Below are 23,257 nucleotides of genomic sequence, written 5' to 3'. Positions count from 1 at the left end.
AATCCAGCTTCCTGCTAATGTGCACCCCAGCAGCAGATGGTGTCTCAAGTATTTGGGTCCCTTCCACCCATATATGAGACCCAAATTGGGTTTTTGGCTCCTAACGATAGCCTTGCCCAGCACTGGCTATTATGGGCAAGGATGTAAACCAGCACACCCTTGCGTCTGCCTTTCAAAAACTGCAATAAAAACAAATAAACATTTTTTTAAATGGGGAGATATTTGGCATAGTGGGTAAAGTGATTAGGACACCCACATAGCGTATCAGTGTGCCTGGGTTTGATCCCCAGCTCTGGATCTTCACTACAGTTTCTTGTGAATGTACACCCCAGGAGCCAGTGGTGATGGCTCAAGTAGTTGGGTTCCTGTCACCCGCATGAAATAATTGATTGAGTTCTCACCTCTGGTCTTCAGCCTCAAGCTTCTGCCCAACCCCAGACATCGTGTGCCTTTGTGGCGTGAATCAGCATATGGGAGCACACTGTCAGTGTGTCTGTGTATATGCATCTGCCTGTAATATAATAAATACATTTAATTTTTCAACATGGGAAACATTTCTGAAAAATTACTCTTTTTAAATATAAGATAATATTGTATTAGCAAAAAGTCTGATGCTTACTAATGTCTCTTAATAGAGTACTCTGGGCCGGCGCCGCGGCTCACTAGGCTAATCCTCCACCTGCGGCGCTGGTACACCAGGTTCTAGTCCGGGTCGGGGCGCCGGATTCTGTCCCGGTTGCCCCTCTTCCAGGCCAGCTCTCTGCTGTGGCCAGGGAGTGCAGTGGAGGATGGCCCAAGTGCTTGGGCCCTGCACCCCATGGGAGACCAGGAGAAGCACCTGGCTCTTGCCTTTGGATCAGCATGGGGCGCCGGCCGCAGTGCGCCGGCAGCGGGGGCCACTGGAGGGTGAACCAACGGCAAAAGGAAGACCTTTCTCTCTGTCTCTCTCTCTCACTGTCCACTCTGCCTGTCAAAAAAATAAATAAATAAAAATAAAAAAATAGAGCACTCTGTACATGTTAGTTCTTCATATACTCATCTGATTATGTTATACAAGTCTATTCAGGTTCATTTTACCTGTTGTTTCTGAAATGGAAATCTTGAGACACAAAATTTCTAGTTTTTAACATTATAGCATAAATCCTAGTATGTAAGTGACTCTGGAAAGCCAAACTTCCAATACAACTTTTTAGAAGTCAGAAATAATTATGAAATCTAATTTTGTGTTGGTCATTTTAGAATTTAAATCATATTTATGCTTAAATTTTTTCAAATGTAATTCTGAAAATATCAATTGAAAATTTAAAAAGTATTTACCAGTTTTATTACCAATAATAAAAAAAAACTCCAGGTAGGATTTTCTGCTTTAATTTACAGTGGTATTTGTTGCCCCGGGTCAGATTTTTATTAAGTTAAATTGTTTCATACCACTAAGTCCCTTAAAATGATATAATGTCTGGCCAGAAACATAACTAGATACAAAGAATTTAACCCAAAATGTTCATGTGTATGACTAGGTAAAACAAAAGAATGTGGCCCAAAATGTGAGTGTTGCCACTGTTGAAAAACCCTACTCAAGGATCTCTGCTACACATCTTTACCACAGTGTTTCTTCAGATAATACTATATTTATGTGTAGTACAAGAAACTTAGAATGGTGTGCTTCTCTTTTCTTCCTTCAACCCTGGGTCCTGTTAGTGTTTCCAAGTGGGAATTTTTATAGGCATTGCCCAGAAAGTTAATGTTTTTCCAGATCTGAAGAATCCCAACTGAGCAATCAGAAAAATAGGAGGGGAAGTATTATAATTCTTTCATGAAAATTAAGCCTTAACAGTCAACATAAAGATCATAGTTGTTCACAGAATCTCTGATGCCGAGTTGAAAAAAAAAGAGCAGGAAATGATGACATGTTTGGTCAAAGGTTAAGATTGACATTTCCAATTGGAGGGTGAACCAACAGCAAAAAAAGGAAGACCTTTCTCTCTCTGTCTCTCTCTCTCACTGTCCACTCTGCCTGTTAAAAAAAAAAAAAAAAAATTGACATTTCCAGAACTATGAGAGAAAAGTGGTCATAATCAGTACACTTGTTTCTTACTGTTGCCATGTGTTTTGTGGTCCTGTGTACTGTTAACATTCATTCTTACAAATGAAACAAATACCAGCATGCATATGTGCATAGCGTATATAATGCAAATTCTGTGGTAAAGCTCTAGGAAATAAATATTAAAAGCATATACTTTAAAAAATTAATTTTCCTTTCGTGGTGCATACAAGCATTCCTTTGCTAGGCTCTGTAGCTTTCAATTGCCAAAAGTTATTTGGAATCATATTTTGAACATGTATCCGAACCTATTTTATTACTTGGTGTGCTGGTTGATACTTTCACTGTTCTTGAACAAGCCATGTAGAACACCCGATATGATATGCCAGTGTGAGGTAGGGTTTTCTGTTTTATGCAATTAAATGGGTCTTATTAGGGAAGTACTAGAATCAGGAGTCTCTGATTTTAATCTTTTCTGAGGATGATTTATAATTTTGTTACTACTAAAACAGTCTAGGCCGGCGCCACGGCTCACTTGGCTAATCCTCTGCCTGCGGCACCGGCTCCCTGGGTTCTAGCCCCGGTCGGGGCGCCAGATTCTGTCCCGGTTGCTTTTCTTCCAATCCAGCTCTCTGCTGTGGCCCGGGAAGGCAGTGGAGGATGGCCCAAGTGCTTGGGCCCTGCACCCGCATGGGAGACCAGGAGGAAGCACCTGGCTCCTGGCTTCAGATCAGCGCAGCGCGCCGGCCACAGTGCAACGGCCGTAGTGGCCATTTGGGGGGTGAACCAACGGAAGGAAGACCTTTCTCTCTCTCTCTCTCTCTAACTCTGCCTATCAAAAAAAAAAAAAAATTACTAAAACAGTCTAGAAACAAATATGAGCTTATTTCTCCCACCTGTTTTCTAGATCCCTAAGGAATGAGGAATGTTCCTAGTACTTGATCATATACAAATATGTAGTTACATAGGAAGAAATGCGTGTTCCTTCCTCCATAATACAGTTAGTAAGAATTGAGCTCTGGACCCTAACAGGCAACAGTTGACACATACAGTTCCAGCTCTGTTGCTTTGCCACTTCGGCAAAATTACCTTTTTGACTCTCATTTTTCTCACTTTTAAAATATACATCATAACAGCTATAGTAACTCTTCGGGCAGTTGAGACAAAATGAAAAAATGCATGCAGAGCTTAAGACTTCATACCGGATACATTAACAGCTTTCAGGAAATGTTAGCTCTTGTTACTATCACTAACCTTGTACAGAATGTAGCCCGTAAATCCTAGATGACTGGACTCTAATTCTCATTATCCCAGAGTAATAACACTTCTGAATATTGTCATATACTTTCTTGCTTTCTAACTGTGGTAAACTGAAATTTTATCTTCTCTGTGAAACTGCTGTTGGTATTCTCCTTTAACTATCTGCATTAATTGTTTTAGGTCTGAGATGCGAGAGAACGGAAGACATGGCAGAGAACTTGAGGAGCATTTCTGCTTTTTAGCACTTCCTCAAAGTGATGTGGCAGAGATATATCAGAAAGGAATAAGTACCAAATCCTCTACACTGAAGATTCTAGGAAATCCTCTTCTTGGAATTTATATATTTAGACACGTTGATATTGCCTTGAATTATGCTCATAGTCACAGCATTACTGTGGAAAATATTATAATTTTTAAGGTGGGCAGCATAAAACAGTTACTAACTCTATGGACAATTTGTTTTAAATTAACATGAATATATTTTCCTTTTATTATAAATTATATTTTAATTATATAAAATATATTTAATATTATTATCATCATTCAGAATTCTTCCCTATTCCTCTTTACATGAGTATGTAGCACAGACAAAACTCCCAAGTAAGCAAAGTCAGCTTTTATCATCTGTCTTCCCAAAGCATATATGTTTCTCTGTTTGGTTTATACCATCATTGGTACTATAGCATTTTAAGCTCCTTCTTCTGAAATATTGTAATACCATAATTCTAGCTTAAGATAAAATTGTCAAACCCTTTCCATTTATTTTAGTTATTTAATAGTTCACCAGTCCTAATTTCTTAATTTTGGTAATTGTGCCATTTTATGTAAGATGTAAACAAAGGGAAACTTGGGTACCGGGTATACAGGACCTTTGAACCTGTGTGTGTGTGAGAGAGAGAGAGGGGCTGTGAGGGGAGAGAAAGAGAGAAAGCATTGTTAAAAACAGCTAATTTGTTGGGGCTGCAGCTGTGGTGCAGCGGGTTAACACCCTGGCCTGAAGCACTGGCATCCCGTATGGGCGCCGATTTGAGACCCAGCTGCTCCTCTTCCCATCCAGCTCTCTGGATCGGAAAGCTCTCTGGCCTGGGAAAGCAGTAGAAGATGGCCCAAGTCCTTGGGCCCCTGCACCCACGTGGGAGACCTGGGAGAAATTCCTGGCTCCTGGCTTCCGATCGGTGCAGCTCCAGCCCTGGCGGCCAATTGGGGAGTGAACCAACGGATGAAAGACCTCTCTCCTCTCCTCCCCTCCCCTCCCCTCCCCTCCCCTCCCCTCCCCTCTCCTCCCCTCTCCTCTCCTCTCTTTCAAATAAATAAATAAATCTTGGGGGAAAAAAAAAGCTGACTTGCAGTGCCCAGCAATAGTGTGTCATTAAGTTTGGCATACATTCTTTCTCTGAAATAGGATACATCTATCACAGTTAGGTTTAAAGAAAACTTTTTAAAATTATGAAATCACTTTAAATGCTTTAAAAAAAAAAAAAAAAAAAAAACAAAGATAAAATTCTGTGGGGCAAGCGTTTGACACAGCAGTCCCACCTTAGAATACCCACATTCCATGTCAGAGTTCTTGGTTCAAGTCTAATACCAGTCTGGCTTCTCAAGGCAGCAGATGATGGTTCAAGTAGTTGAGTCTCTACCACCCTGTGGGAAACCTGAATTGAGTTACAGGCTCCTATGTTCAGCCTGGCCAGCCCTGCCTGTTGCAGGCATTTGGGAAGTGAACATTTGAAAGTGGGCCTTTCAAATAAAAAGGAAAAATTTTTTTTTAATTTTTCCACATTTGTGAATTTTGCAGTTTTCCTTCTGTTGATCACTAATTTCATCTCATTTTGGTCGGAGAATATAATTTATAAATTATCCGGGTTCTGGCCGGCGCTGCGGCTCACTAGGCTAATCCTCCACCTAGCGGCGCCGGCACACTGGGTTCTAGTCCCGGTCGGGGCGCCGGATTCTGTCCCGGTTGCCCCTCTTCCAGGCTAGCCCTCTGCTGTGGCCAGGGAGTGCAGTGGAGGATGGCCCAAGTTCTTGGGCCCTGCACCCCATGGGAGACCAGGAGAAGCTCCTGGCTCCTGCCATCGGATCAGCGCGGTGCGCCGGCCGCAGTGCCCTGGCCGCGGCGGCCATTGGAGGGTGAACCAGCGGCAAAGGAAGACCTTTCTCTCTGTCTCTCTCTCTCACTGTCCACTCTGCTTGTCAAAAAAAAAAAAAAGAAAGAAAGAAAAAAAAAATTATCCGGGTTCTAAAATCTATTGAGACTTAATTGGTGGCCTAACATTATAGTCTCCTGGAAAATGCCCTGTGTGCACTTGAGAAAGATGTGCATGCTGCTCTTCTTGGTAGAGTTTTCTGTGTATGTCTGTTAAATGTAGTTGGTTATTTATTTATTATTATTATTTATTTTTTTGACAGGCAGAGTGGACAGTGAGAGAGAGAGAGAGACAGAGAGAAAGGTCTTCCGTTTGCTGTTGGTTCACCCTCCAATGGCCGCCACGGCCGGCGCACCAGGAGCCAGGTACTTATCCTGGTCTCCCATGGGTTGCAGGGCCCAAGCACTTGGGCCATCCTCCACTGCACTCCCTGGCCACAGCAGAGAGTTGGCCTGGAAGAGGGGCAACTGGGACAGAATCCGGTGCCCCGACCAGGACTAGAACCCAGTGTGCCGGCGCCGCAAGGCGGAGGATTAGTCTAGTGAGCCGCCGCGCCGGCCATGTAGTTGGTTATTATGTTGTTCAGATGCTGTTTCCTTATTGATCCTCCATCTGATTGCTCTGTCCATAATTGTAGGTTTTCCTTACTGACCTTTAGAATGTTCTATCCATTATTGACTGGAAAATTGAAATCTCCAATTGTTTACCCCTTTTTAATTCCATCAATTCTTTAGTTATTTTGATGATCTGTTATTTGTTTGTAAATATATTTGTCATATCTTTCTGTATTGAACATTTTTAAAATTTTTATTAGAAAGGCAGATTTACAGAAAGGCAGAGGCACAGAGAGAAGGAGAGAGAGGTCTTCCATCCGCTGATTCACTCCCCCTAGATGGCCACAATGGCTGGAGCTGTGCTGATCCAAAGCCAGGAGCCAGGAGCTTAGGCCATATTCTACTGCTTTCCCAGGCCATAGCAGAGAGCTGGATCAGAAGTGGAGCAGCGGGGACTCAAACTGACACCCAAATGGGAAGCTGGCACTGCAGGCGGCAGCCTTACCCACTACACCACAGCACCGGCCCCATGTATTGAACTTCTTATTAGCACATAACATCCTTATTTGCTCTTATGACCCTTTTGATTTATAATCTGTTAATCTGAAATCAGCATAGCTACCCTTGTTCTCTTTTGGTTACTATTTGTATGGAATACCCTTTCCCATCCCATATTTTCACTTTCAATTAATTTGTATCTTTATATTGAAAATCATTTTGTTACAGGTGGATCATATTTTTTTACCCACCCTACCAATCTCTGTCTTTTGATTGGAGAATTCAGCTATTTCTAGTTAAATTAATCACTATTAAGAAGGAGTTTCTCGGCCGGTGACGCGGCTCACTAGGCTAATCCTTCGCCTGCGGCGCCGGCACACCGGGTTCTATTCCCGGTCAGGGCACTGGATTCTGTTCCGGTTGCTCCTCTTCCAGGCCAGCTCTCTGCTGTGGCCAGGGAGTGCAGTGGAGGATGGCCCAAGTGCTTGGGCCCTGCACCCCATGGGAGACCGGGAGAAGCACCTGGCTCCGGGCTTCAGATCAGCGTGGTGCACCGGCCGCAGCGGCCATTGTGGGGTGAATCAACGGAAAAGGAAGACCTTTCTCACTGTCTCTCTCTCACTGTCTACTTAGCCTGTTAAAAAAAAAAAAAGAAGAAGAAGAAGGAATTTCTCTCATTTTGCCTTGTTTCCTATAGTGTTACAGTTTTGGTACCTCATAACTAATACAGGTTATTTTTCCCTATCAATATTTGAGTCTAAAAGTGTTTCAGACTTGGGAGTTTTTCAGATTTTGGAATATTTGCATAAACTTTCTCAGTTGAACATCCAGAATTCAAAAATGCTCTCATTTTGGTTTCAAATTTTCAGATTAGGGATGCTCAACCTGTATTACTGTATTCTTTTGTGTTTAGTTGTTTGAGGTTTTTTAGTGAAATATTTAAATTCTCTCGTTTCCTTTTGTTACTATTCATTAGCTACTTTCTTTGAGGTTACCATGAGAATTCCACATAATATTCTAAAATTATAGCACTCTAACTTGACAGCTTTGTAAAGACTTGGCATTTCATCAGCTCTGTCACCCGCTTTCAGTTGTTGATATCACAAAATTACATCTTTAATTCATTAGTCTCTTAAATTATGTGGGAAATAAAATGTGGCATTACCACCTCTGGATCAATAATTATTTTAATGTATTAGTCTTTTATATCATATAGAAACAAAATGTGGTTATATACCATTGTTATAATACTCACTTTAATAATTTCCCATGTATTTACTTTTTAAATTTTTTTCCATGTATTTACTTTTACTGAGATCTTTATTCACAGAGGTGCTTGTTACCGTCAAATGTTCTTTCATTTCAGCATCCAGGGTTCTTTTTGACAGGGCAGTATGGTGGGAATGAAGTTTCTTATGGGTAATTTAAAACTCTAATAGGAATGAATTCCCTCGTCTTTTGTCTGGAAATGTGTGCATTTCTCCCTTACTTTTGAAGTATGGCTTTGTAGGATATAGCATGCTTGGCCCACAGTTTATTTCTTTAGCAATTTAAATATATTAACCCACTGTCTTATGGCTTCCAAAGTTTCTGATGAGAAACCTGTTGATTATCTGATTGAGGATCCCTTGTGTATGATGAGTTGCTTCCCTCATGCTTTCAAAAATTTCTGTCTTGGCTTTCAACATTTTTTATTTCACTGTAGCCCTCTGAGTTTTTCCTGCTTGGAGTTCATTGAACTTCTTGCATATTTATTTTCATGTATTTCATCAAACTTGGGAAGTTTTCATCTATGTCGTCATATATTTTCTATGCCTTTTCTCTCTCAGACCTCCACAATGTGTATGTGGGCCCTCGTGGCAGTACCCCATAAGTCTTGTAGGTTCGGTTAACTTTTTTTTTTAAGATTTATTTATATTTGAAAGTAAGAGTTTACAGAAAGAGGGAATGACAGAGAGAGAGAGAGAGAGAGAGAAATCTTCCATCCACTGGTTCACTCCCCAAATGGCTGCAACAGCTGAGACTGGGCCAGGCTGAAACCAAGAGCCAAGAGCTTCTTTTTGGCATCCCACATGGGAGCAGGGGCCCAAGGACTTGGGCCATCTTCTACTGTTTTCCCAGGCTATAGCAGAGAGCTGGGAAGTATAGCATCCGGGACTCGAACCAGTGCCCATGTGGGATGCTGGCACTGTAGGCGGTGGCTTTACCCGCTCCACCACAGTGCCGGCCTCATCTTGTGAGTTTTTATTTTCAGTTATTTTATTTAACCAGCTATAGGATTTGTGTGTTATTTTTTAAATTTTTTTTTCTTTTTTTAATACTTTAATTTTGTGCATAATTATCTGGAGCTTTCTTCTACTTCTTTATTAGTTCTTTTAAGACAGTTGCTTTAAAGTGTTTTTCTAGTAAATCTTCCATCGGGTCTTTTTTTCAGGGACAGTTTGTGTTGCTCTATTTTTTTCCCTTTAATGAGGTACAATTTCCTGTTTCTTCTTCTTTAAGAAAAATTTTATTTATTTGAAAGGCTGAGTTACATTCAGGGAGGGAGGCATATTCCATCAACTGGTTGACCCCCTAAATAGCCGCAGTGACCGGGACTGGGCCAGGCCGGAGACAAGAGCTTCTTCCAGTTCTCCCACATGAGTGAGACCCAAGTACTTGGGCCATGTTCTGCTGAATCTCTCAATACATTAGCAAGAAGCTGGATCAGAAGTAGAGCTACAGGGTTTCGAACCCGGCACACATAGGGGATGCAGGTGTCGCAGACAGCAGCTTAACTCACAGTGCCACAATGCTGGCCCTAATTTCCTGTTTCTTTGTGTGCCTTGTGATTTTGTTGTTGTTGAAAACCAGATATATGAGTTTAAAATGTGGCAACTCTGGAAATCAGATCCCCTTCCCAGGATTTGCTGTTTTCTTGTTTTGTTTTGTTTTTTTTTCTTTTGTTTATTATCTTAGGCTGTTTCTGTGTCCAGAAGCAGCCTGAGGCGTATACATAGTAAGGTTTTCTCCAATCTGTTTCTGAGCCTTCTTGTTCCTCTCTGCTTGCACACTGACTGTTTGATTTCCGCCATGTATGTGGTTGCCTTTGAATGTCAGAATCTTCTCTGTTGGCTCCCAAAATTGGAAAGTGTGAAAAATGAAGAAGGTACTGGCCCTTTAAATCTCTCAGAAGTTTTTGTCAGAAGAAGAGGAAGGAGCTTGCAAAGATGGGGAGAAACACAGCAACACGACAATAGTGGTTGCCGCCTCTGTCTGTACCTTTTATCAGAAGCAGTAATCAGTGATCAGAGCACATGTCTCCAGTGTTACAGTAGCTTACCCTGGCTCCCACAAGAAGTGTACAAAGGAGAGGCACAAGGATGGTGGAATAGGAAGAGAGCTTACTGCTCTAGTCCAGGCAAAGATAATTTTAAAAAACGTGCAGTCTCAGGGAAGAGTTAAGGAGAAAACAGCAGAGGAAACTCCATGCGAATTAGAGGGACAGTGTGGATCTATGTGGAGGGTGTGGACGCACACAGTTCAGGAGCCCTGTAGCCGAGAACCTCAGCACCAGCTTTGGAGAGTGAAACCAGACTGCAGCAGCCCAAGCCACTGGAGGTGAAGCTGTGGGAAGACCCTGGCAGAGTCTGGCTTGCAGCCCTGTGGAGGACAGTATATCTGCCAACCTAGGGGGAAAAAATGGGGTACATTTTTCTCCCCCCAACTACATGGCACCAGTGTCCTGAAGTAGCCAAGAGCAGGTGGATGCTGTTTTGGACATACATAACAGCTGTGCCAGCTTGTCTGCAGGCCCAGCAACCAGCCAAGAGGAGACACCTGAGTCTGGCTGGGAGCATTGACAGGGGTCTGGGTGTTCAACACTGTGGGAGCCTTGTGTGCTGGAACTGTGAAAACCCTGTGGCTGTGTGGGAGGCCACAGTGTGTGGCTGAGTTTTGCAGCAGTCACTGGGTGGCTCCACACGCTCAGGACTCCCTGGTAAGGGTCATTGCTGTGGGATCTGTGCTCACACTGAGGTTTAAACAGATTATTTGTGTGGTACTTGTAGCAACGTGGACAAATACTGTACCCAACTGGGGCTAGCGCCCAGGCATTGGTCTCCTTGGAGGAGAAAAGGTGAGTGGGAAAATATTCCAGCAGAGCTGGGGATTACCTTGGACATCCATTCCCTGCACCCTGGAGCACTGAACAGAGCTCCTTGGTCATACCCAGCACATGCCTCAGATGTTCACTGAAAGAACAGACACTCCGGCCGGCGCCGCGGCTCACTAGGCTAATCCTCCACCTTGCGGTGCAGGCACACTGAGTTCTAGTCCCGGTCAGGGCGATGGATTCTTTCCCGGTTGCCCCTCTTCCAGGCCAGCTCTCTGCTGTGGCCAGGGAGTGCAGTGGAGGATGGGTCAAGTGCTTGGGCCCTGCACCCCATGGGAGACCAGGAAAAGCACCTGGCTCCTGGCTCCTGCCATCGGATCAGCGCGGTGCGCCGGCCGCAACGCCCTGGCCACGGCAGCCATTGGAGGGTGAACCAACGGCAAAGGAAGACCTTCCTCTCTGTCTCTCTCTCTCACTGTCCACTCTGCCTGTCAAAAAAAAAAAAAAAGAACAGACACTCCACTAATCCACAGAGGCATAATGCAAAGATAAAAGCCATCATAGGGGGAAAAAAGCCAACAAATATCTCTACAAATGCCTAAATAGAAACACAGCAATTCAAGACACAAGAATAAGGAAGACAACATGATGCCCCCACAGGAACACAACACTTTAATAGTAGAATGTGAAAATGAAGAGATTAAAGAAATGCCAGAAACAGAATTCAGAAAACTGCTCATAGGATTACTTAGAAGTAATCAGAAGCAAATCCACGAACTGAAGAAATCTGTACATGACATGACAGAAAACTTTTCTCATGAAATTGCTGTGTTAGAAATCCGAACAAAATATTGGAAATGAAGAATTCAATAGAGCAAATAAAAAATATGGTGGAAAGCCTTAAGAACAGACTCAGTTCAAATGACCCAACGTACAAGTCTTAGGAGTACATAAAGGCATGGAAAGAAAGAATGGATTAGAAGTCCTTTTTTGTGAAACAATTAAGAAAACTTCCTAATGTGGAGAAAGGGACATCCAAATACAGGAAGCACACGGAACTCGTAATAGACATGACCAGAAAAGATCTTCACCACAACACATTGTAGTCAAACTCTCCACAGTAAAACCTAGAGAAAAGATTCTAAAATATGCATGAGAGAAATGCCAGATTAATTTCAGAGGAGCTCCGTTAGGACAGGCTAAGAGAGAATTGTGAGATATATTCCAAGTCTTAAGAGAAAAAAAACTGTCAACCCAGAATACCCTGCAAAGCTCTCGTTTAGAAATGAAGATAACTGTAAAGACCTTCCATAACAAACAGAAATTGAAAGAATTTGTCACCCCTTGTACAGCCTTACAAAAGATGCTTAAGGATGTGCTAACCACAAAAACACAGAAACATGGTCATCACTATGAGAAATGGTGAAGGCAGAAAACCTCCCAGTAAAGGTACAGAGGAAACCCAAAGTAAACAATAGTAATATTCATAGAAAAACAGCATGATCAAGTTGTTACTTAGCAATAGTCACCTTGAATGTAAATGACCTCAACTCTCCAGTTAAAAGATACAGACTAGCTAAATGGAAAGTAAAAAAAGAAAAGAAAACCCATCTATTTGCAGCCTACCAGAAACACGTATCACCAACAAAGACACATGCAAACTGAAAGTGAAAGGATGGGTTGGTGCTGTGGCTCAATAGGCTAATCCTCCGCCTTGCGGCACCAGCACACCGGGTTCTAGTCCCGGTCGGGGTGCCAGATTCTGTCCCGGTTGCCCCTCTTCCAGGCCAGCTCTCTGCTGTGGCCAGGAAGTGCAGTGGAGGATGGCCCAAGTGCTTGGGCCCTGCATCCCATGGGAGACCAGGATAAGTACCTGGCTCCTGCCTTTGGATCAGCGCGGTGCACCGGTCGCAGCGCGCAGGCACCAGCGGCCATTGGAGGGTGAAGGGTGAACCAACGGCAAAGGAAGACCTTTCTCTCTCTCTCTCTGAGTCCACTCTGCCTGTCAAAAAAAAAAAAATTTTTTTTTCATTTTGGGATTAGATTAGAAAAATGTTTTTTATTTTTTTCATTGTGTTTTTAATAAGTAACTGTTTAACTTGTTTTATATTTATTTAATTTACAAATTAATAGTCTAATTAAATTTTTTCAGTTGTTCCTTACCATTTATTGAATAACATATTCTTGCATCACTTACTCCAAACAGTACCTTTAGTAATATAATTTATGAACTATATTTTTATTATATATGGGCTTATTTATGGGTTTTTTAAATTTTGTTCTGGTTTTTATTTGCTTTGTTTCCCTCTTTTGTTAAAATATTAAATAAACATTTTAATGTCTGTAATTGTAACTCACCTCTCCTGTCATTCTCTGTAACCTAGATTTTAAAAAAATAGTGAGCTGTTTCTATAGTCTAGAAGATAAGACTTTGTACTAAAATTTGTTTCTAAAAAATTTTCTGAAAATTGTTAAGTCATCACATTCATCAGGGACATGGCTCATCTTTCCATTCATATTTCTACCTGTTTAAACAGCCTTGCTTTTTTGTTTGAAGACTGATTTTAAAAATATGTTGGTATATTCTTACTTTTTTAAGGTTCTATTTGGAAAAGTAAAGAAAATTCAGCCTTCGGTGGATAAAAACAAAGTTGCTTTAGATCCTTCTCCTAACTTTGATTGTCACATGTCAAGAAGTGTACCTTCTCTAAAAGATACCATCGAGCTACAAGCCTACAGTTCAATGGTATGTTAGCATCATGGTTCATTTGATGGTTTGATATGCATATTCTTCACATTATTTAATACAAGACTTAAAAAGAATTTATCTAAGTGTTAAATGAAAAGTCTCCTAATTTATTCAGGGTAGCATGTTGTTAAGCAATAAAAGCTGTTTTAATATTTGGGAATGCTAGTAAAGAAGATTCAAATTTTACATTTAACTTTTTTTTTAAATATTTATTTATTTATTTGAAAGAGTTACACAGAAAAAGAAGGAGAGGCAGAGAGAGAGAGATGTCTTCCATCCGCTGGTTCACTCCCTGGTTAGTCGTAATGGCTGGAGCTGTGCTGATCCGAAGCCAGGAGCCAGGAGCTTCTTCTGGGTATCCCACATGGGTGCAGAGGCCCAAGCACTTTTCCAGGCCATAGCAGAGAGCAGTGAAGCAGCCGGGATATGAACCTGCACCCATATGGGATACCAGCACTGCAGGCAGTGGCTTTACCTGCTATGCCACAGCGCCAGCCCCTTACATTTAACTTTATTCCAAATACAGTGGCTTCTTTCATTAAGGTGTTCCATAGACTATTCCTAATTTATAAAACATATTATCTGTTCTTTTAAGCAAAACTGTACAACAGGGTTAACATAGAATAATGTATTGCATAATTAAAACATCTGAGAGTAAATTTCAGCTGCCTCACCATAAAAATGATGGTTTTGTTAATTATACTGTATATATATTTCTTTTTTTTTTTTTTTTTTTTTTTTCTTTTTTTTAACTTTTATTTAATAAATATAAATTTCCAAAGTACAGCTTTTGGATTATAGCAGCTTTTTCTCCCCATAACCTCCCTCCCACCTGCAACCATCCCATCTCCCGCTCCCTCTCCCATCCCATTCACATCAAAATTCATTTTTAATTATCTTTATATACAGAAGATCAATTTAGTATATACTAAGTAAGGTTTTCAACAGTTTGCACCCACACAGAAACACAAAGTGTAAAGTACTGTTTGAGTATTAGTTATACCGCTAATTCACATAGTACAACACATTAAGGACAGAGATCCTACATGGGGAGTAGATGCACAGTGACTCCTGTTGTTGATTTAACAATTGACACTCTTGTTTATGGCGTCAGTAATCACCCGAGGCTCCAACGCCGATCTTATTTAGACAATGTCATAGTCAAAGTGGAAGTTCTTTCAAGTATCATTTCCGAAATGAAAAGACTTGAAAGTCATTACTCTCCTCATTACAACAATAATAAGCTAAACAAAACAAATATCAACAGCTTCTCTGGGCACACTAAGGAGTTGCAGTTACAATGCAATGAGCACCCAGGAATCATCAAAGGTCGTAAAGCTGGAATCACAGCTGGGACCTGCTTATCTGGAACAGAGCCCTGGCTGAAGCACTTAGAGGGTAACTTTGTGTGAAGGCAATTTTACCCAGTGGCTGGAGGCCATTCCTACCATGAATGGGAAACTCCCAGGCAACATGGACTTAGGGATCCAATACTTTGCTTTATCTTGAGGAATCCCACTAACTTTTCACAGTAGAGGGCTTAGAAACATCATTTATTAGCTATGACAGGGAAGAGGAACAGTAACCATTGTGAAATAGGATGAAAACCATCTTCTTATTTAAAGGCTTAAATGTGAATCGTTTAAATATATTCATTAAAAGATAAAGATTGACAAAGTGAGTATAATAACAATATTCGGCTACATCTTGTCTTTTGGACATTCACTAAATATACTGATTCAGACAAGTTCAAATAAAGCGATAGCAAAAGATATGTTAAAACTAATTGAAAGAAAGCTGGAGGTACTACACTAATTTCAGATAAATGGAATTCAGAATAAGGAAAATTATCAGAGACAAACAGGAAGATTACTTAATGATTAGGCAGCCGTTGCTTTAAAACCTAGCAAATTTGTGTATACACCTAAATTCAGAACTGCAAAATACACTTCAAAAACCTACAGAATGAGGGTGGGCATTCTGGCAAAGCAGGGTACGCCACTGCTTGGGACACCTGTATTCCATTTTGGAGTGCTGTTTGGAATTCTAGATGCTCCCCTCTCAATCCATCTCTCTGTCTTTCTGCTGCATGGTTGACCAGGATGGAATTCCTGGCTTAAGCCTGCCCAGCTTCAGGTATTGCAGCCATTTCAAGTGTGAAACAGTGAATGGAAGATCTCTCTCTCTTTCTGTTTCTCTCTCTCTTTCTCTCTCTCTCTCTTGCACACGCACGTGTGCTCTGTCTCTCCCCACTCCTGCTCTACCCAGATACCCTAACTTTCAAATAAATATATATTTTTTAAAAATTGACAAAATTTCAAGGAGAGAGAGAAAGTTCCACTATTATATTTGGGAACATCAATCTTCCATTAATTGGCTGTTCAAAAATGCAAAAAACCAGAAGCATAAATTTGGCTTTAATAGCCTTATCAATTACTTTGGTCTAATAATATTTACAGAATTCTTTGTCCAACAAGATCAAGCTTCCATGGATGGACCACAGTCTGGACAACAAAATACACCTGAAACTGTGAATGTTCACAAAACACATGAAGAATGTTCCCAGATAATAAATTTTAAGAAACTGTAGCAAGAAGAACAATTGAAGCATGAAAAAGAAAAGGAATGAAAATTGAAGTATAAATGAATAATATTGAAAAATAGGAAAATAATATATGAAAATCAGCAAAACCAAAAGATACTTCAGTGAAATAACAAATCCATAAACTGTATATATACTGTATATATACTGTATATATATTTCAAAACATTCCAATGTACTTCATAAACATGTACAGTTATGATTTATGAATTAAAATAACATTAATTTAAAAACAAGGCTATTGGATTGGGTCCTTAACCTAAAAGTTAAGATACATGATCTCACCTTCCTGGAGTACCTGGGTTTGATTCCTGGCACCTTTTTGCAAGCACAGACCCTAGGAGGCAGCTGTGAATGTCACAGGTATTGGGTTCCTGCCAACCGAATAGGAGACCGACCTAGATTACATGCTCATCTCCTGGTTTCAGCTCTGGCCATTGCAGGCATTTAGGGAGAAAAGCTGCAAGTAGGAGTGATTTCTTTCTCTCTCTCACAATCTTCCTCTCAGATAAATTAATTAAAAAGAAACATGGCTATATAGTACTGATCCTTTGTACTTTGTAAAAAGAGGAAAAAATGTACATAGTAGCTATTAAAGTGAAACAACAGTTTTCTCTTTTTATTACTTTAATTTTTAAAAAATTTATTAATTATTTATTTGAAAGTCAGAGTTCACAGAGAGAGGAGAGGTGGGGTGGGGGGGTCTTCCATCACTGGTTCACTCCCTAATTGGCCTCAACTGCCGGAGCTGTGCCAAACCGGAGCCAGGAGCCAGGAGCTTCTTCTGGGTCTCCCACGCTGGTGCAGGGGCCCAAGGACTGGGCCATCTTCTGCTGCTTTCCCAGGCCATAGCAGAGAGTTAGATGGGAAGTGGAGCAGCCAGGTCTCAAACTGGCGCCCATGTGGGATGCTGGCACCCCAGGCCAGAGCGTTAACCCGCTCGCCACAGCGCCAACCGCAAATGCAAGTATCTTAACCAGAGTCTTAATCCCTAGCCCTAATACCCACCCCATTTCTCTTATATTTTGCTTAGATACTTTGTGGACTTTTAATTTTCCATAGAACATTTAATCGTATGTGTTTTCTGTTATCATAGATGATTAAATGAAGGTAAATCTTCTTCTATAAAGAAGTATATTGAGACCAGTGCTGGGGCATAGTAGGCTAAGCCTCCGCCTGCAGTGCTTGCATTCCCATATGGGCACTGGTTCCTGTCCTGGCTGCTGCTCTTCCAATCCAGCTCTCTGCTATGGCCTGGGAAAGCAGTGCAAGATAGCTCAAGTCCTTGGGCCCCTGCACCTGTGTGGGAGACCCAAAAGAAGCTCCTGGCTCCTGGCTTCAGGTCAGCCTGGCTTCAGCCATTGTAGCCATTTGGGGAGTGAACAAGCGGATGGAAGACCTTTCTCTCTATCTCTTCCTCTCTCTCTCTCTCTCTCTCTCTCTCTCTCTCTCTCTATAACTCTACCTCTCAAATAAATAAGTAAAATCTTTTTGAAAAAAGTAAAATAAAAAATAAGAAAGTACATACATGTTCCCATTTGAAAATGTATTGTTGCTATTTTCCTACCAAATAAAATAGATGGTTCAGAGCACAGGGAAACTGTTTCATTTTTAATGGAAAAGTATTTTTTATTTAGCAGCAGATTCTGTCAGCTTATTGCCAACATTAGTAGCCTATCAAGAACAAAAACATATGATAGGGTAAAAATGAATTTTGCACATCTTCAAAAAAACTAACATTGAGGAAGGCAGAAGGAAAAGACATATTCAGTAAGTAATATCATTCCATTATATATTTTGTAAGTATGAGCTTCATCAAGTCTTACTGTCAAAATTAATCAGCCTATACTTTGCTTATTTTTCAGGTGTACTTCTATGAATACAGTATTCTTTCAAAGCCAGTAGACAGACCTAGGCAGTGTCTTCCATATGCTATAGTAACAGTAAAATTTATTGGTCAGAGAGTAGATAATGGACACCTTATGACATCTTTAAGATTCCTCTCAACAGGATTGCCTAAGAGAGCTGGTAAGACATATATATTATTCTGCTTCAATAGCATTTGTGCTGATCTTAAAATTTCTGAATATTATTATCTAATACATTGCTAATCTGAACAAAATAGTTATGCTTTACTTTTCCATTTTGTATATCTAGAATCACACTGAAAATATTTTAGTGACTTGCTCAATATTTGTGATTCTTCCATGTTGAAACTGTAGTTTCTGCATTTTCATTAGATGGATAGGTGGGTGGATGGATGGAAGGATAGGTGGAGAGTATTTCATTGCGTGAAATACTGGGGATATTTGGGCACTTTCTAGTTCTCCTGTTCTAAACATGTATATAAGGATTTCAGTGCACATATGCAAGAGTTTTTCTATAAATTATATATTTACACCATGAATATGCAAGTTAAATGAAATATGATGTCAAATGGCTTTCTCCAGAGTGGTTGCATCAGATTTTATAACTACATCCTTGCCAATATATATTATACTTTAAAAAAAAATTCCTACTTGTTTGAATGTTATATGTCATATCATTGTAGTTTTAATTTAAATTTCTTTAGTTTTAGAAAATTTTTACTTATTTGAGAAGCAGGGAGCCAGACAGAGCTCCTGTCCTCTGATGACTCCTCAAATGCCTGCAATGGCCAGGCTGGGACTGGCCAAGAGCCAGGAACTCAATCCAGGTCTCCCACGTGGGTGGCAAGATCTCAATTACTTGAGCCATCTCTGTTGCTTTCCAAGGTCTACATTAGCTGGAAGCTGGACTCAGGAACCAGAGTTGGGAATCAAATCTAGTTATTTCAGTATGGGGCGTTGATGTCTTAACTGGCTCACTCCTGAGTTTTCTTGATTATGAGGAGATTGGAGATCTTTTATCCTTGTCAACACTTAGTACTGTCAGACTTATTCATTTTCATTTTCTTTTTTCTTTTACTTGTATAGTGCATATACTACTTTATTGCTTTGTAGTTTTATTTATTTATATTAAAGAAACAGATTTCATCTGTTTCATATATACAATTTTAAGAAATAATGATACTTTCCTCCCTTCCTCCCAAATGCTAAAGAGGCTAGGGTATTTGATAGGTGTACTGGCTGTTTGAATTTCCACTTTGCTGAAATTCTTGGTCAGATCTTTTACTCACTTTTTCTAGTTGAGCTTATTTTATTTAATTTATTTATTTTTATTTATTTTATCATTGATTGTAGGAATTCTTTTGTGTATTGGAGATTGGATCTTGGTCATTTATACTATTACAGGTGTCTTCTCTGAGTTTTTATGGTGGCATTTTTTAGTGTATTTTGATCAATAGGGTTTTTAATATTAGATGTACTGTTCATATTGCTGTTTATATATATCTTGTATAAAAATGCTTTATCTAGTACATGAAGATATTTCCCTGTGTTGTCTTCTTAAAACTTTATAGGTTTACTTTCCCATTTTGGTCTTACCTACCTAGGAATTGTAAAAATGGTCTCAATTTATTTTCTTTCTTTTTTAAAAAAATATTATTTATTTATTTGAGAGAGTTAGGCAGTGACAGAGACAGAGACAAAGGTCTTCCATCCGCTGGTTCACTCCCCAAATGGCCACAATGGCTGGAGCTGTGCAGATCCGCAGGCAGGAGCTTCTTCCAGGTCGCCCACGGGGGTGCAGGGGCCCAAGTGTCTGAGCCATCTTCTGTTTTCCCAGGCCAAAGCAGAGAACTGGATCGTAAGGAGCAGCTGGGACTAGAACCGGCACCTATATGGGATGCCAGCGCTGCAGGCAGAGGATTAACCTACTGAGCCACAGAGCCGGCCCCATTGATTTTTTTTATTTTCTATATTTACATACCCAGTTGTCTCAGTGCAATTTATTGCAGAATCCATTTTCCCCACTGATCTGTGGAACCACCTTTGTAAATACATTAGTTTTCCATAGGTGCTACAAAGATCTCGTACTGGCCACTCCTCTCTTTGCCTATCCTTTTGCCATTAGCATTTTGCCTTACTATAACTTCCTTAACAATGATAATACCTATATTAAGGACCTCTCATCTTTTTTAAAAAAAGAATTTGTTTTTATTTTCTTTGCTGTCCATGAAAATTTTAGAATTAGCTTATCAAAGTCTACCAACAAATCTAATGGAATTTTGATTGAGACTGACTGAATCTAGAGGTTAATTTGTGGAAGATTAATGTCTTCATTATATTGTCTTCTACTCTATTAACAGTGTATTTCTCCCCATTTCATTCATTTCTAATGCATTTTAATATAATTTCTCTATAAATATTCTTATATATTTGACACTTTATTCTACTTTAAATAATTTTAAATTTTATTTATTTATTTGAAAGGGAAAAATGGACAGACAGAGCTCCTGTTCACTGATTTAATTCCCAGATGTCTGTCTCTGCTCTGGGCCAGGCCAGAACATGGATGACATTCTAGGTCTCTCACATAAGTAGCAGGGACCCAACTGCTTGAGCCATCACCCGCTCCCTTCAGGGTCTGTTATTGTCAGGGAGCTGGAATCAGATCAGACACTCTGATACAGGATGCAAGTGTCTTGTTACCTTACCTGTCCCTTAAATGATACCACATGTGAAGGCAGGACACAGGAAACATGAAACATGCTGCTCTGTGTCCTTGTATGTTTCCTTATATGGCCTTCGTGATCTAAGTCACAAAACTCCACCTGGCAGCCTACTCCAACTACTTCCTACAGATTCTTCCTTCTACACAATAATTGAATCAGACCTCCACCCTTAATCCATCAATGTTTAATGTAGACTTTGAGATTTAAACACCTACATAAATTTGGAGAGCCAAACCCCATTTAAACCATAAGATCTGGACATTTCATAGGAGTGAAATCATCTACTTTGTGGCCTGTTATGCCTTTTGTCTTTCACTTTACAGCGTTTTAGGAACTTATCCATGTTTTACCATTTATCAATACTTCATTCTTTTTCATGGAATAATATTCCATTGTGTGTGTGTGTGTGTGTGTGTATGTATACACACTGCTTCTCAGTTGATGGACATTTGAGTTTTTCCCGTCTTTTGGCAGTTATAAATAACTCTGTGAATGATTTTCGTGTAGTGGATATGTGTTTTCATTTTCTTGAGTATATTATACTTACGAATGGAATTGCTAGGTCATATGCTAACTGTTAATCAATTGAGGAGCTGCTAGACTATGTTTGTAAGTGACTGTACCATTTTCATTAGCACCAGGAGTGTCAGAGGTTTAGGATTTCTCTACAGCACTGTCTGACTTTAGTCATCCAGTTGGATGAAGTGTAGTTTGTAGGATATAAGTTTTGTACTTCTTTTGTTAAATTTATTCTTAAGTATTTTTTTTTTTTGACAGGCAGATTTAGACAGAGAGAGAGAGAGCGCCAGAGAGACAGGTCTTCCTTCCATTGGTTCATTGGTTCACCCCCCAAATGGCCGCTATGGCTGTTGGACTGCGGCCGGCACACTGCGCTGATCCGAAGGCAGGAGCCAAGTGCTTCCTCCTGGTCTCCCATGGGGTGCAGGGCCCAAGCACTTGGGCCATCCTCCACTGCACTCCCGGGCCACAGCAGAGAGCTGGACTGGAAGAGGGGCAACTGGGACTAGAACCTGGCGCCCCAACCGGGACTAGAACCCAGTGTGCCAGCACCGCAGGTGGAGGATTAGCCAAGTGAGCTGTGGCACCGGCCAAATTTGTTCCTAAGTATTAATTTGAAACTATCAAAAGTAGAATTCTCTTAATTTCACTTGCATATTATTCATTTTAAGTGCAGATTTTTATATTGATCTTAGATCTTCAATCTTGCTGAATTTATTATTCTAATCTTCTTTTGGTAGATTCCTTGAGATTATTTATATTTAAAATCATATGATTTGTTACCATAGAAGTTTTACTTTTTCCTTTCCAATCTGGATGTTTTTCTTTTTTTTTTTTTTTTTTTTTTTTTTTTTTTTTTTTTTTCCCAACTGCTATAGTTGGTACCTCCAGTAGCACATTTAATAAGAGAAGTGGTGAAAGAAGACATCCCTGTTTTTGTTCTGAAACTAAGGAGGAACACATCTAGTCTTTTAACACCCCCTAAGTATAATGTCAGATGTAGGATTTATATAGATAACCTTTATCATGTTGAGGAAATGTCCTTCTAGTCCTAGTTTATTGAGTGTTTTTATATGAAAAGGAATTGGATTTTGTCAAATCCTTTTCATGCATCTATTAAAGTGAATATGGGGTCTTGCAATTTTATTTTATTGATATAAATTAAATTAATTGATTTTCAGATGTTAGGGGGAAAAAAAGCCTTGTGTTCCTTAAATAAATCCGTTTGATATGGAATTATATGGCATATAATTCACTTTCTGTGTTTCTGGAATCAGTTTACAGCAGTTTCGTTTGAATTTGAGTCCATTTTCATCAGAGTTACTTATCTGTATTTTTCTTAAAATGTCTGTCTGATTTTGGTGTTAGTTGGAAGTAGGTTTTCATAGAATGTATTGGGAAATGTTTCCCTTCTATATTTTTGGTAGCATTTGTGAAGAATTGCTATTAATTCTTTAAATATTTCGTGGTTTATTCATGAAACCCGCTGGGCCTGGGTTTTTGTTTTCAAATAGTGTTTTGTGATTACTAATTTAGTTTTCTGTTTTTTCTTGCATCAGTTTCAGTAGTTTGTGTATTTGCAGGGGTTGGTTCATTCTAGCTTATTGGCATACAGTAGTTCTTAGTATTCCTTTAGGGTCCTTTTATTTTGCTGATGTTGTCCTTTCCTCACGTGAGTCTATTAATTTCAGTCTTCTCTCTTTTTCTTCATCTCACTGAAGGTTTGTCAATTTTGTTGCTTTTTTTTTAAAAAAACAACTTACGGTTTCAATTTTTCCCTGTTTTATTCTCTTGTCTCTTTAATTATTGTTTCCTTTTTTTTGTTTGCAATAGATTTAGTTTGCTTGTATTTTTTCTGCCCATTTTTAAAAATTAAAAATTTAATGTAATACTTATTTTTATGAGGTACAGTACAGTGTTTCAACACATGTATATAAGCCTATACTGATCGAATCAGGCAGTTAACATTTCCATTTCCTTATCTTTTCACTTTTGGGGTAGCCTACTAGCTCATTTTCTGATATATGAAGCTAGAAGTTTGGATTATTGATTTGAAATAACAAACTTAATGTTTGTTATATATAGTTTATTTACAAACTGTGTGATCCTGGACAAATTACTCTTAATTTCACTTTTTCATCAAGGAAATGAATTTTGTTAAGGTTAAGTGGGTTAGCATACATAAAGAAGCATTTAAGGC

At 39.7% G+C, this 23,257-nt stretch overlaps 1 protein-coding gene across 6 annotated transcripts in view; it reads left to right on the top strand.

Moving 5' to 3' along the window:
- TEX15 (testis expressed 15, meiosis and synapsis associated) overlaps positions 1–23,257 on the top strand; it is a 93,959-nt gene that overhangs the window by 44,997 nt on the left and 25,705 nt on the right. For all 6 annotated transcript variants that reach the window (XM_089327327.1, XM_051834099.3, XM_089327329.1 and 3 more), the window contains 3 exons: positions 3,482–3,719; positions 13,193–13,339; positions 17,810–17,972. In XM_089327327.1, coding sequence (XP_089183453.1) covers positions 3,489–3,719; positions 13,193–13,339; positions 17,810–17,972 — 541 coding nt within the window. In that variant the 5' untranslated portion in view covers positions 3,482–3,488. The remainder of the gene's footprint in view (positions 1–3,481; positions 3,720–13,192; positions 13,340–17,809; positions 17,973–23,257) is intronic.

Source organism: Oryctolagus cuniculus, chromosome 2 (assembly GCF_051225735.1).
Source record: "Oryctolagus cuniculus isolate XC-2025 breed Fujian yellow rabbit chromosome 2, ASM5122573v1, whole genome shotgun sequence".
Classification (NCBI taxonomy): Eukaryota; Metazoa; Chordata; class Mammalia; order Lagomorpha; family Leporidae; genus Oryctolagus; species Oryctolagus cuniculus.
Note: the sequence above shows the minus strand (reverse complement) of the source record. Positions and strands in the feature narration are given on the sequence as shown.